We start from the raw sequence: 16,526 nt of genomic DNA, 5'->3' as shown, positions 1-16,526 counted from the left end.
TAGTTGAGCAGTAACACCAACAATACATCCACTTGGGAAACCCAGTGCACCCTGGGAAAGGTACAAGGAAGAGCAGGGTCTCCTGAGGTCCACACACTCACACTTCTTCACTTTCTCTACTCTCATCAATGGTCACAAGTTCAAATATCAGCCGTGTTTGCACTACTCCACACCTTTATAAGTTATTGGAACCTGGAGATGGCTGCTTTCCACAGATCAATAGCAGGAAAACAGGCAGAAATCATGCACACGAATGGCTGCACTTTGAAAGCTTGTGGGTGAACGAGAACTTTGAAGTGCTAATCAGTGTTTCATGCAGCAAATACGATACAGAGACAAGAGAAAACCACATCCCTTAATTTTACCAACGTTAAAACCACTTTGTAATTAGAAAAGAGAGCAAGCTCTGTTAGCTAGCACACACACACGCACACACACAAATATATCTGAACATCATGTGTGCCTGAATATGGCTGTGAAGCAGAAAGAGCAGCATCGATCCGCAGAGGGAGGATATCCTTCTGATAAGACGGCTAAGACACTGAACACACACACACACACACACACACACACACACACACACACACACACACACACACACACACACACACACACACACACACACACACACACACACTCACCTCCCACTATTCATGTGCCACTAAGCCCTGAAATGCAGACACTACTAGTCATGCAAGCTTGATTGTTGCTGTGTACCAAAATATGTGTATAAAGAACATATTGAATTCTTAGAGTTCCCACAAGGGGCGCTATAGTCAATATTAGCATAAGCCGTTTTCTTCTATAGTCAGTTTTCACTTTAAAGTCACCATGAAATTCAAATCGACAATTAAAAAATTTTTATGGATTACTGCAGTATTTACAATTAATATTTTATCCGTGCACATCATTATTTGTTTTTTATTCCCGTGCATTCACGAGAATCTTTAATCAAGATATCTTCCCCTCCCTTTTGCAATGACATCTCTTCTCTGATGATGAGGGCGGGGCTACCTTTCACTCATAGAAGATCAGCCAATAGCAAACCACAACCATCCAATCAGTTCCAAAATCAAGCCCCGCCCTACATTTGTTCTTGTTCGAGAAGCCACTCGGATAAATGTCACAATAGGAAAGAAAAGACGATCGCTACTTCTTGCTTCATGCCAACGTTTAGGTCAACTATATGCCCCTTTCAGATGTTTTTAGGTCTACTAATGCTCCTATCACCAGATGTAATATAACTATTTGGTTTCCCCATAAAGTGTCAGCTCAAAATATCATAGCTTGTCAAATTTTCCCCCTATTTGGGTGTGAGCAAAAACACGCCGATTATGTATGTGTCCCTTTAAATGCAAATGAGCTGCCCACTTTGCAGAAGAGGGCGGAGCTTTAACAGTCGCTCAACAACAACAAAGCTGGAGAATCTCACGCAGCCAAAATGAGGATTGTCAGTAACGGTGTTCAGCCTTACATTGTTCAAACCGGAGTCGACACTGATGGAGAGACTCGGGAAGAAGTTACAACTTTTAGAATGAAACTGGACGTTTCTGACTCTTTCAGTTAATTAAGTGCATCTTCCAGGTATTTAAAGTGCATCTGAAATTCCAGTGTGCACAAACTACTCGCATTATTTATACTACAAAACGGTGCTCAAGTACACTAATGGAGACACACCTCTAGTTTTTCACACACACACATACATAAATTGCGACTCGCTCACAAAGAACAACGATTACATTCTTCCCTCATGTGGATTGTTCCTGCTATCAGCTCACAGCCTTACGGTCCTCTCAAGGCCCAGTGCATTGTGGGAGGCGCCCTCACCGGTTCAGCACACTCTGACAGCTCTATTGTAAGACACGGTGACTGACAGCTGTTTTCTAAGGTCACGTTCATGTCGTGCTGTCGTGTATCATGCTTTAACTTATGTCTCTGTCAGCACTGTAATAGCTTTAACTCCTATTCGGCTGTCTAGGTTTACCACAGCAGCTCTTGATACAAATCCCCCCAGACCTCCGTTAACACGCGACCCCGGATGAAATCTCTGTCCTTCTGACGGGCTGCGCCGCAAGGCCACGGATGCCAAAGTCTCAAGTGACCCGACGGAAAGAAAAAAGAGTTTCCTTTCTGTCAGAGGCAAAGGCATAAATAGGTGGAGGTTAGACTGCTGGGAATGAATGGAGCACCGAGGGACGGACGCAGGGGCACAGAGTACAGAAACACGTCAGTAAAGACGTCACACTACTCCCTGCTCTCACCCAGCCGTGAAGAGAACTAGATAAAATGTGCAAACACATTAGCATATGCGCGCACACACACACACACACACACACACACGCTGGGGAGTTCCTGAATAAAGAGTAAGAGTGGGTAAATTTGAAATACACACATCCAAAATAATAATTCTGGGTCATCAAAATGTGTCCTAATCTATTGGATAAAATATTATACATTGTACTGTTGTCATACTATTGTTAACACTTTACAGTATTGTTAACATTAGTTAAAGATTATTAAAGTCCACCTGTGGTGAAAATCAAGCTTTTAATGTTGTTTATATGCTGTTTTTAATATGCTTCAAGACAAACTATGTGCAAATTCATAATTCATCAACACCATTGTTGAGTAGTTTCTCCTTAAAACTGCAGTGAACCAAAAAGTCTCAAAAAAATCGCTGGTGTTTCTGACATCACAAACTAGTAGAGGCGGGGTTCATTTGCATATTCATAGAACCGCGTATACTTAATGAAGCAAGGGTGTAGAGTGAAATTCAAGCTATTTTAAGGCATGAATACATGTTTTTTAAAGGAAACATTTTAGAAATATGTCATTTTGGTGATCAAAGATCAGTTTTAAGGGATAAAATGATTATTTTTTAACTATAATATACAAATATGTATTATTAACTAAAATAAGTGCAACTAAAAGGCAGTTCAACAAACATTACTATGATTTATATAACTTTGTTCTCTATACTAATGAGAAAGACACCAAAAATTTCTGAAAAATATGCTTAGTTTTTAAAAAAATAATAATAAAAGGCTTCCTTTTTTTAAGTAAAAATGATTTTATATTTCTCTAATTTTGGAGTGAAATGTGGCTCAGGGATGTTCATCAGGTTAAGATTCAGTCTCAAAAATGCAGTTTGAAAATACTAAATGAGACAAGGGTGTAGAGTTACATTCACGCTATTTTAAGGAATTAATACAAATTTTTTAAGGAAAAAATGCTTAAATATGTAATTTTGGTGATCAAAGATGAGCTTTAAGGGATAAAATTATTAAATACAGGGGAACTTTAAATGCTTTAGAAGTATTTCTCATAGTTAGTTCAGTGTTGCCAAATAGGAGCTTATTGTAAAGTGTCTATAAAACATGTTTTATTAAAAATATTCTTTTAACTGATATTCAATTCATAGGTTTTTCCTGTTTTCAATATGAATTTATATCCTCATAGTCCTTTTTTATTCTTTTTTTTTAATTAAAGAACATAAAAACAGGCACCAAAGTCAGTAAGTCCAATGAAAAAAATGACAATAACAAGACGCCAAATACAGATTCATATTACTTTATCATTTTATCCTGGTAGTTCTTTAACAACATCTTCCTCCAGGAAGTGTTATTATTTTGGTAGGAAAACATGTTTTAGTGGGAAAGCATGCTGCACAAGCATATTATTACACAGTTGCAGAGTTCAAAAGGAACTGCATAACAGGACAGACTCTCTTCTCGCCAAGTGTGATGATGTCACTGATGATGTTTAAAAGACCTCATATCGCGGTTACAACCAGGAGGTCAGTTAGGGGTCACCACCTCACATACTCATTTACACTGCAGTCATAATGATTTATCAGAGATCTAGCAACAAAACAAACAATTCAAAGCTCAAACTTCACCACAAAATCATTGTATTTTGGACTTGCTAAAGTGTGACATTATTTTAATGACAATTAAGCACAAATTAACTCAATTATCGCAATACAGAACAATCACCTTAATGCGCCCAGATATTTAAAAAAAAAAATCACATTATCTTCAATTATTCTCTTCAGATTCAGAATATTTTTTAACTATAATATACAATTATTTATTATTAACTTAAATAAGTGCAACTAATAAATATATCACTTTATATCACTTTTTTTTCACACTATACTAATGAGAAATAAACTAAATCACACAAAATTTGCAAAAAAAAAAAAAAATGCTTTGTTTTATGTCACAAGGCAAATAAAACCAAAAAATATTTATTATTTCTCTGATTTTGGGGTGAAATGTGGCCCAGAGATGTTCTTTCAGGTTTCATCAGGTTCAGATTCATCAGCTCTTTTTCAGTCATCCACACACACACACACACACACGCTCACCTGAGATCCTCGGGCGCCTCTTTTGTGGTCCCATTCTTGCTGCGGGAGCATCTGTGAACAGACACACAAGATGTTTTGAATCACACACACAGAACGGTGCAGCACATATTCCATTCACCTTTCACTATTCAGCATCTAGTGAGGCTATTCGCTCTACCTCGCTCACTAAAAATACAGCAGAGAGAGAGAGAGAGAGAGAGAGAGAGAGAGATCAGGGCCTCCAGGGATGCCTCTCTCTCTCTCTCTCTCTCTCTCCGCTCCCTCCCTCTCGCACACTTTCCATTTTGTTCAGTGACACACGCTCATAATTCAATTTCACAGTCAGGCTGCCTTTACTCGGCGCTCTTCGCCGCTTAACAGCTTCTCAAAGGCTGTAAACTTTACACACTCTAATTAACAGACAGTAGGAGGTTCCCGCAGGCAGCAAAAAACAGGCCTCATTGGTTTGAGAGTCGTCACAAAAAAAACGTGTTGCCCACAATTGAGTTCGAGAAACACCACAGGACGAAAAAACGGGGAGCGCAGGACGCCCTTTCAACCCCGCCGAAATAGCCTCAAGACTCAAGCCTGGGAAACTGGACTTTTATAAATAAAATGCAGCTATTTGGATGAATATTTTCCTTTGGTTTGAAGGGAGAGGAAGCCAAACAAATGGCATTCTGGCTGGCTTTATTGTATACAGTGAGACAGGCTGTAAATCAGGGTATACTTGCTTCGGCCACCCTCAATCCCGTCAACTCCCTGGTACACAATGTGACCTGGCACTGCATGTAAACACCATGGACAGAGCAGATCTACAGGAGTATTTACAGCCGGAGGACGTCCTAATAACTCTAAATATACTTTCCAAAGTTAGGTGAAACGGTCATGGAAAACTCAGTTCTCTGTCAGCAAAGGAATATATTACGCAGCCCCTATTATGCTTTTTCGGATATTACCTTTTGTGTAAAGTGCAATATAGCTGTTTGTGAATGCATAAGGTCTGCAAAGTTTCAAAGATCAATGATAAATGGAGTTATTGTTTACCTAAAGAGATTCTGAACTCAATCCTTCATGGAACCATTTCAGATTCTGTGAGGAAATGTGCGATGCTGCAATGGATATTATGAAAAAAGTGTTTTTGTCCTTGGATGCAAGTAAACCTATTGCAGGAGACTCAAAATCAAAAGTAGGAACCTTTAAAATAAAACTTTAAAATAAGTCTTTCTTCTTTACGCATATGAAGTACATTTTTGCAGGTTTTCTTTCTGTCTTTCACATAAAAGCATGATATTATGGCTGGCTGAAAACGGTTCTGTCGTTAACTCGGTGTCAATCAGAGGAATCTCGGCCGGGCCGCTGCGGGTTACATAATGTTACGTAAAGTCTCTTTGGCTGAGGGTCAAGCCGTGTCCTCAACTGAAGCTTTAGGAACCCAATGGCTGTCATTCATGACATTGCCATCATGCATTCATTCATTACTGCCACCGTCTGCTAGTAAAGAAGTCCTTTCACAGGCTCTTAAGAGGCCTGAACCACAATCCTGTTTCTATTCATACATAAATAATAAAGATGATTCACAAACAGACTGCTCCTTTAAGTAAGTTATTTTCATTTGGTTTGGCATTAAAACTACAAGGCTGTATATTGAAACGATAACACATATATGAACATTTATAAAAAATTAGAGTGACAGAACATAATATGTGAACTTTATATTTATATAAAGCATTTTTTTTAAAATAGTACTAAAAAAATCAATCACTTTTTAAAAGTACACAAAAGGTTCAGTGTGGATCACTATAGAACTCTAAGGTTCTTTACTTCATTTTAAATGAAGTATGAACGCTTCATGCCAAAACAGTTTGGAGAAATATCTTAAATGACTGCATAATAATTTTGTTATAATATTTCAATTTTCTAAGTACACTGTAAACCCTAACGCACAAAAGATTACCTGGTTCTCAAATTAAACAAATTAGTTCAATCAAATTAACTTTTATGAGTATTTAGAACTTTCTTTTTCTTTTGTAATTCTCTAAGTAATTTGAATTGTTTAATTGGTTTGAGTTTCATGAACTTGTTTCTTTTAATTTAGACTTAAACTGACCTAAAACTGGGCTGGAATTTATTTTTTGTGCAACATTAATGTTAAGTGTGTGTGTGTGTGTGTGTGTGTGTGTATATATATATATATATATATATATATATATGAATATATATATATGAAGAGTTCAGATGCAAAAGCCGCTAAACGCCATCTCTGTCAAAAATGAGATAATGACATTGAACGAATGCTTACGGCACGTAATACACGTTCAACAAATCACGTGCTTCAAATCCTCTAAATCGCAGCGTCAGCCCATTCAGAAATATCGGTTTGTTGGCAAAAGCCTCTAGACGCCACTTCCCTTTGGTAGCAAAAGCCGCTATATTCCGAGAACCAATCAGAAGGCGCGAATCGAATCATATGATTCCGAGCGGTTTCAATATAGCGGCGCGCTGAGGAGATTTTTTTAGAGTCAGATTCAGATTCACAAAGTCAAACAAGATGCTATTCTTCCGTCTCATATGGAAGCTGTGCCATATAAACGGAGGAGGCAAAAAGTGGAGGCTGAATAGAAGAGACGTGTTAGATCCCAAAGAGGTTTGTCTACTGTTTAGTTTTTAAGTGATAAGTGCTCTCTAATTTTTTTGAGGGTTTTTAGTTGCATCTTTAGTGATTTTTCAGCTATTTACCACGTCTTGTCCCAAATAGGTGGATTTAGAGGTTTTTGCAAAAAAAGCACAAGTGGATTTAGCTGGTTTTGATGCAAAAGAAAATCAAACTTGTTAAAAAACAATAAATTGTCTAGAGTGACATTTTAAAAAAAAAAAAAATTTTTTTAACCTTATAACCTTATCATTACCTTTAAAATGAAACTCCTGAACTTGATCGTAAAAGCCTGGTAAAAAATGCTCATTTTAAAGAAAAGAAGTCTTATGGATTTAGAGGGTTTTGAATCTGAACTCTTCATATGTATATATATATATACACACACCAATCACCAATCAGGCACTACCACTGCCTCTGCCACTACCCATAATGCATCCTGGTGCCATGTGTTCCCCAGGTAAGCGGCGCACATGCACGTGATGTAAAAAAAGCACTTTTGATAGATCCTGACCACTGCAGACCGGGAACACCCCACAAGAGCTGCAGTTTTGGAGATGCTCTCACCCAGTCATCTAGCCATAACAATTTGGCCCTTGTCAAACCCACTCAAATCCTTACGCTTGAACATTTTTCATGCTTCTAACACATCAACTCTGAGGACAAAATGTTCACTTGCTGCCTAATATATCCATCCGCTAACAGGTGCCGTGATGAAGAGATGATCGGTGTTATTCACTACACCTGTCAGTTACTTCAATTTTTTTTTTTTTTTGAGTTTTGCCAACTTATTCAGGTTTACAGTGTATGTTTATGAGCTGCTTAATTCATAATCAAAATAAAAAATGAATTTAAATGAAATTAATTCAACTAAATAAAAAATAAAAGATAAAATGATCTCATAATGGGAACCCATAAAATGTTCTATATATGAAGCACCTGACGGAACCCTTTAAGATTCTATATAGAACCTTTTCTTCCAAGAGTGTATCAGTTTTTCATTTGTTCAATAAACAAATCATTTGAATGAACTGATTCTCTAAATTGAATCAGACTTCCCAGTAGGTATGCAGAGATTTTTATTAAGTTATTTAACAACAACAAACATTATATAGATCCACACCTATGCTAAACCGCTTTCCTTCAGTTATGAGCAATGTTAAATCAGAAAATAAGACAAGCATCAGTGAAGCCGTTTCAGTTGGGATCGAGCTTCTGGACAGGCGTATCTGCTGTCAGAACAAAACACCTTTAGCAGGCAAAAGGTTCCACTAGGACAAAACACATTTTCAGCCGACTTCCCGAGAGAAACACTTCTTTGAAAAGTCAACATTGCACAGACAAAACCTGCCAGCCTTTCTGGTCTGGGGTTCATTTCAGCGAAACAGCAGTGTGGCATTTAGCTGCTATATTAATAACAGAGCCTGACGCAGATCCACCCTCATCTACCGCTGTTAAAATCATTAAACTATTCATAAAACACAGGAGAATGGGCAGAGGAGAGATTTTCCAAGGTATTTCAAAGGCTTTCCATCTCACCGCAGCCAGTGCCGTCACTCACTCAGATCGGCCTTTATTTACAGATAATTGAACTATTACTGTACTTGCCCTCCATTTTAAGGCAAGAGAAAAATATTTGCAAACACAAAACGGCACCTAAAATTGGATTTAACAGCATCTTCACAAATATTTATCTTCCCTGATACAAAAGTGACGCTCGCTGGAGAGGATTTCTCAAGGGACCGGCACTAATGGGCCGTGTTAATGAGATTTCTCTTTATTCAGACGTCATTGTAGCGAGGACAGACAATAATCTGCCATTAATAACAGAGCTCTCCATTTTCTAAGCGAAAGGTTTGAATGGAGGAGAACTAGTCGTGACAGAATGGCGCAGCTCTCAGAGGACTAAGTGACAGATGAGGCAATCCTCATAATAAGGCGCATGATGCAGCAGCGCTTTAATATTGCATGAACGAGCTGCAGCCGGCAGTCCCGCTAGCAGCAAAGACTCGCTCGTCCCGCTTTCTCTCTCGCTGCTTCTCCATCTCTCTAGTTATGTTCGGAACGACCCTTCCACTTCTGTCTCTGCAGTATGCATACTGTGTGTGTGTGAATGTTCTTTATGAATGGAATACCGGATCACCTACTAAAAATTGACAAAATGTGCAGTATACAAGTACAGCACTGCATTTTTAATAGACAAATAGACGTAAAAGAAGTCAAAATAAAAACTACATGATATCTTAAATATTTAATAATAATAATAATAATAATTATTATTATTTCTATATTTTATATAATGATCTAAAATAAATCAAAATAAAAACTATATATAATATTACATATATAAGTATAATTTTATTGCTAATTTTTTTATTTGTAATTATACATTTGATTAAAAACAACCATAAATAGACCTAAAATAACTCAAAATAAAAACTATATATTTAATAATAATAATAATAATTATTATTATTATCATTATTATTTTAAATAAAAACTATGTAACTCTAAAGTATCTTTTTTTGCATTTTTATGGGTTAAAATGGGTTAAAAATAACCATAAATAAACCAAAATAAAAACAATATATATAATATTACATATTATTATTGCTATTATTATTATATTATTTAATAAAAAGTATAATTTTATTGCTTTTTTTGTAATTATAAATTTAATTAAAAACAACCATAAATAGACCTAAATAACTCAAAATAAAACTATATATTTAATAATAATAATAATTATTATTATTATTATTTATTATTATATTAAATAAAAACTATGGGACTCTAAAGAATTTTTATTGGCTTATTTCATTCTAACTGGATTAAAAAAAGACCTAAAACAACCCAAAATAAAAGCTATATATAAAATTATTTAATACAATAATATTAAATATAAATTATTCTATTAAATTTAAATAAAAATAACCATAAATTCTAACAAAATGTGAATAAAAATAATCATAAATAGATTAAAAACAACTCAAAATGAAACATATTACATAAAAATATACAAAACATATAAAAAAATACTATATTAATATCAAATATTTGTAATACTAATATATATAAAATACTTTATATATGTTTATTATTACATACCATTAAATATTCAACCCTAAACAAAGTAAAACAAAAGTGACACTTCTAAAAAGTTGATGTGACAACAAAGCAGCATGCTAGTATTTGAAAAACGTTCATATTACAAACTGTTTCTCATACTTCTTGTATAAAACAGCAGGCAGTATGCAGTACGCAGTATGCATTACACTAGTATTCCATTCTGGAAATTCTTCTTGTTTTTTTGCTAATCTGGCAGGGTCACATGACCTCCCTCAGCTGCAGCAGCCGAAAGCAGGACTTGAGATGCATCTCTCAGCCATTACGCCGCTAATGCGCTTTTAATAATGTAGAGACTGTGGGTGAGCTGGAAATCACACAGGACCGATGCAGCCCAGCACTAGACTCGCTTATTTCACAATGATTCATTCATATCCAGCGTCCTGCACATTCACTCCACACACACTTGTGTTCTCTATCGCTTCATTTGAATACATATGAGTGAGCCATTACTCAAGCACTGCGTTCAGTTGTTGATGAGGACGTTTATATGGGGGTAAAAGCTGTAAATATGCTCTTTATTTGTGCATCTGCAAATGTCTGTGAAGTGAATAATGAAAAATGAATAATAGCCTCCAACCATTCTCACTTCTCGCCTTGCATGTCATATCAGACTAGATTGAGTACAAATTACACTCACTTTTTAATGAGGCTGGATTTTTAGTCAAGAATGCTTGTTCCCCCCCCCTCCCATTTAATTGACTTCATTTACTGGTCCTCTTTCTGATGGCCTGCAGGTGGCGCAGTGAATGGAATCCTAATGGAGCCAGAGCAGCGATACTGTGAGAGCAGAGACCGAGATGGAGAGAAAAACACTGCTGAGCTGCCAAAACACTTTAAAAGGAAAACAGGGAAAGGAAAGTGACATACTGTATAGATATTAGATCGTTCTCACATATGTGCAAATATATCTGAAATCAGAATACACTAAAAAATTATAATGTAAGTTACTTTATGCTTAAAACAATAACAAATATCTGACAATAGGGTCAGAAAAATAAAACGTTATTATTGGGTGAAACTTTAGTTTTCCCCTTTGAATTATGTTTATTTTTCTGACCCCATTGGTGAGTACAAACTCACTTCAATTTTTACATTTGTTTTAGTAAACAAGACTTAATACCTGTAATTTTGCTTCTCAAATAAATGTATCTCGATTTAAGAATGTTTAGATATTTGCACTGAAAAACAAGTCAAAAATACTGAGTAACAAACTCATTTTCTTGCAGTGCATTGAATTAAACATGAAATTTTTAATTATTTCTTGTAAAACATATGGCTATAATATTTATGGAAGCTTGTTTCTGCCTCTAAATAAAGAAATAAAAAAGGTAATTGCAACTTTTTATCTCACAATTCTGACTGTTTATCTTACAATTGTGAGATATAAAGTCAGAATTGTGAGTTATAAAGTCAGAATTGCGTGATAAAGTCAGAATTGAGAGTTACAAAGTCAGAATTGAGATATAAAGTCAGAATTGCGTTATAAAGTCAGAATTGAAAGTTATAAAGTCAGAATTGCAAGTTATAAAGTCAGAATTGAAAGTTATAAAGTCAGAATTGCAAGTTATAAAGTCAGAATTGAAAGTTATAAAGTCAGAATTGCAAGTTATAAAGTCAGAATTGCGTGATAAAGTCAGAATTGAGATATAAAGTCAGAATTGCATTATAAAGTCAGAATTGAAAGTTACAAAGTCAGAATTGTGAGTTATAAAGTCAGAATTGTGAGTTATAAAGTCAGAATTGAAAGTTATAAAGTCAGAATTGCAAGTTATAAAGTCAGAATTGAAAGTTATAAAGTCAGAATTGCGAGTTATAAAGTCAGAATTGTGAGTTATAAAGTCAGAACTGAAAGTTATAAAGTCAGAATTGCGAGTTATAAAGTCAGAATTGAAAGTTATAAAGTCAGAATTGCAAGTTATAAAGTCAGAATTGAAAGTTATAAAGTCAGAATTGCGAGTTATAAAGTCAGAATTGAAAGTTATAAAGTCAGAATTGCAAGTTATAAAGTCAGAATTGAAAGTTATAAAGTCAGAATTGCGAGTTATAAAGTCAGAATTGCACGATATAAAGTTAGAATTGAGTTATAAAGTCATAATTGAGTTACAAAGTCATAATTGAGAGATATAAAGTCAGAATTGCAAGTTATAAAGTCAGAATTACATGATATAAAGTTAGAATTGAGTTATAAAATCAGAATTGAGTTATAAAATCAGTATTGCGAGATATAAATTCAGAATTGCGAGATATAAAGTCAGAAATGAGTTATAAAGTCAGAATTGAGAGACATAAAGTCAGACAAAGTCAGAATTGCGATATAAAATCGAACAAAAGTGAATACAAAATCTGTTTTACTTTCATAATCTGACATATTTTAGAGAATAAAGCCTGAAATTCAATCAGAATATGCAAGGCATGTGCATTAAGGGATGTGCCATTTTTTGATTTTATGATGACTTTAATGAACATGAAAATAAAAATGAATAAAGCTGAGAGGTATTGCATTAAAAAAAAAAAAATCCTGCAAAAACGCAATCTTTAAGATGATAAATTCCCAATATTATGACACTGAGCAAATGTAACGGCATTACTTGTCACGATCACTTTGACTGCTCTGCTGAGAAACAGCACAAATATTTGTTTAAAGATGACAGCAACTAACAAAAGCCCATACGAGTGATACAGATGTGGTCTTACGATGCGATAATGACTTTTCAGTGTCTGTTCTAGGTCACTGGGCCTGACTGGCGGTAGACATCCCTGTGTGCTTGTGAAAAGATATCCCTGTCAGCTTTGGTCCGTTCTGTCTGCTGCTCCGTGCACCAGGGATTCTGTCCGCACAAATATCCTGGTCTGAAGACAAAAACAAGAAAGCTGGACAGGAAATGCCTGTCCTCTCCTGAGACCTCAACCTCTGACCTGACTCAGATCCCATCCCAGAGGTTTGGTGGAGGGGTGTTGGGTAAAGGACCAAAAGACCCTGGAGAAGGAGTTTTAGGTTTCCAGGAACAGAAAGGCAGAAGCACTGGCCAGACAAACCTTCATATCGGCATTGAAATCCTGCAGGAAAGAGCTTTAATGCACAGCCTCTACATATGGCACAATACATCAAGGTCATAGATAGAGTGAAAGAAAGAACGATGGATTGATGGACAGACGGATGGATAGATAGTCATTTGTTATCAGAATAGTTTATCATTTGAAAATTAATCATTATTATTTAGTGTTGCCCTCATAAAGCAATATGTAATATACGTTTTAAGAGAATAATAATATGTATATGGATGGATGGATGGATGGATGGATGGATGGATGGATGGATGGATGGATAGATGGATGGATAGATAGAACAATAGATAGAACGATGGATAGATGGAACAATAGCTAGACCAATAGATAGATAGATAGATAGATAGATAGAACGATAGAACGATAGAACAAGAACAATGGATGGATCGATCAATGGTTAGAATGATAGATAGAACGATAGATAGATAGATAGATAGATAGATAGATAGATAGATAGATAGATAGACAGACAGACAGACAGACAGACAGACAGACAGACAGACAGACAGACAGACAGACAGACAGACAGATAGATAGATAGATAGATAGATAGATAGATAGATAGATAGAACGATAGAATGATAGAACAAGAACAATGGATAGAGCGATGGATGGATCGATCAATGGATAGAACGATAGATAGATAGATAGATAGATAGATAGATAGAACAATGGATAGAACGATAGATGGATGGATGGATGGATAGATAGATAGATAGATAGATAGATAGATAGATAGATAGATAGATAGATAGATAGATAGATAGAACGATAAAACGATAGAACAAGAACAATGGATAGAGCGATGGATGGATCGATCAATGGATAGAACGATAGATAGATAGATAGATAGATAGATAGATAGATAGATAGAACAATGGATAGAATGATAGATGGATGGATGGATGGATGGATAGATAGAACGATAGATAGCTAGAACGATAGATAGATAGATAGACAGACAGACAGACAGACAGACAGACAGACAGACAGACAGACAGACAGACAGACAGATAGATAGATAGATAGATAGATAGATAGATAGATAGATAGATAGATAGATAGATAGATAGATAGATAGATAGATAGATAGATAGATAGATAGATAGAACAATGGATAGAATGATAGATGGATGGATGGATAGATAGAACGATAGATAGATAGATAGATAGATAGATAGATAGATAGAACAATGGATAGAACGATAGATAGATAGATAGATAGATAGATAGATAGATAGATAGATAGATAGAACAATGGATAGAACGATAGATGGATGGATAGATAGATAGATAGATAGATAGATAGAACAATGGATAGAACGATAGACAGATAGATAGATAGATAGATAGATAGATAGAACAAGAACAATGGATAGAGCGATGGATGGATCGATCAATGGATAGAACGATAGATAGATAGATAGATAGATAGATAGATAGATAGATAGAACAATGGATAGAACGATAGATAGATAGATAGATAGATAGATAGATAGATAGATAGATAGATAGATAGATAGATAGATAGATGATTGAAATATATAAATAACTATCAAGAGTGATTCTAATTCTTGCTAACTGATTTTCAAAAAAATAACAAACCCTTCCAGAAAGTTACAAAATTCTCGACAGAATAAAAAAAAGCAGCACATTGGCGTTGAACCCGTCACATCATTAACTACACGTGCTAATCAAAGCGAGGGTGTCGCTCAAACATGTTCCATAAATCAGCTACTGTAGCTCACAGCAGGTGACTGACTGAGCTCAGACTCAACTCTGGCCAAACGTCTCTGTCACACTTGCGTCACTCCGCAGGAAGGCCAAATTTACCGTTTGTGTCAATATGCATCAGGAATTAGCCAAAGAGGAAAAACCCATTTTTTTCTCAAAGGCAACTCTAGCTGTTGCACTTCAGCACAATGTCTTTCAGCATTCTGTTCGCGCAGCTAACCTATATTGCGAAAGTCGGCACATTCCAATCCATTTGCAGTTTGCGCACAAAAAACCCTAAAACTTTTAATGACGCCAACAGTCTGACTGCTGAAACGTATCCTTCAGAGTTTAAACCCACCGAACGGCTCTACACTGTAACCCTCTGTGCTCCAGTCAAAGCGGCCAGAGGAACAAATTGCTCCCCAGGACTCCATTTTCTGTTTTTTAGTTGCTCGAAACTGAGCGGAGCCACAACAGCGTTAACACCATATCATTACATGTTACACAGCATGAGCAATGGAACGGCCTGAGCTAACGGGACCGCATGCACTGAGCCATAAAACCTCGGAAAAGACACACGCGGCAGTCCGTTTGGCAGCGCGGGGCCATTTTCAGAACAAAGAGCCATTCGTTTCAAACTAAGCTGCGCGGTGGTACGACACGCGGCACTGACAGAGCGTGATTGAGTTTACTCGCCGCTCCTAATATATTCCCGGCCTGTGAGAGATGTCAAGTAAAGGCTATTAGAGGCCACTTGCAGTGACCAGATGAAGGGTTTTCGCTCACTGAGGTGTAATTGACTGTATTAGGGATGATGGGATTGTGAGCAGTTTGGATCTGCTGCTTGCTGTCAAACCCATGTGGCCCACATTCTGGAAATGTCAAGTTTGTAATGAATGAAGTGCACTGCAAATTCAAGATTCATGAGCTTGATGAAGCTTTTGCATGCACAATTGTCACTGACAGCCACTCTACATCAACACCCTGATCTGTGTGCGCGAGAAAGAAAGAACGCGCGTGTGTGTCAACATCGTTATTAGTGCTGGTTAGCGAGGCAGTAGAGGAGAACGGGGACTGTAAATTGCTATTCTTCATTTCATTCATGTGTCACTGCTTTGTTAAACGCAGAATGCAAAATCTCACTTTGACACTGGGACAGATGGAAGTTGGTAAAAGAAGCCCAAATGCAACGATGCGTAAAATACCGCTTCAACACGAAGATGAGGATGGAATGACAGGAGGAGGAATTCAACACGGGTGATGCATTCAGGGAAATTCAGTGTTTTTGAGGAAGACATTCCAGGATTTTTCTCCATATAGTGGGCTTCAATGGGGACCAACAGGTTGAAGGTCCAAATGTCAGTTTCAGTGCAGCTTCAAAGAGCTCTACATGATCCCAGACGAGGAATAAGAGTCTAATCTAGAGAAACAAATATATACTTTATAACCACAAATGCTCTTCTTGCACTGCTCTGTGATCTGCCATGCATTACGTATGTATGCGGAAGTATTACGATGTAGGCGGAAGTACCGTGGTAGGGCAAAAAACTCATCTCATTTTCTCCTCCAACTTCAAAATCATCCGACATCGTTGTTTTACTTTTTTTTTGTAAA

At 36.3% G+C, this 16,526-nt stretch overlaps 1 protein-coding gene across 5 annotated transcripts in view; it reads right to left on the bottom strand.

Moving 5' to 3' along the window:
• Positions 1-16,526, bottom strand: part of pde3a (phosphodiesterase 3A, cGMP-inhibited) — a 125,053-nt gene that overhangs the window by 58,243 nt on the left and 50,284 nt on the right. For all 5 annotated transcript variants that reach the window (XM_067391455.1, XM_067391454.1, XM_067391451.1 and 2 more), the window contains one exon: positions 4,370-4,420. In XM_067391455.1, coding sequence (XP_067247556.1) covers positions 4,370-4,420 — 51 coding nt within the window. The remainder of the gene's footprint in view (positions 1-4,369; positions 4,421-16,526) is intronic.

This window comes from Chanodichthys erythropterus, chromosome 8 (assembly GCF_024489055.1).
Source record: "Chanodichthys erythropterus isolate Z2021 chromosome 8, ASM2448905v1, whole genome shotgun sequence".
Classification (NCBI taxonomy): domain Eukaryota; kingdom Metazoa; phylum Chordata; class Actinopteri; order Cypriniformes; family Xenocyprididae; genus Chanodichthys; species Chanodichthys erythropterus.
This window is presented reverse-complemented; position numbering and strand designations above follow the sequence as displayed.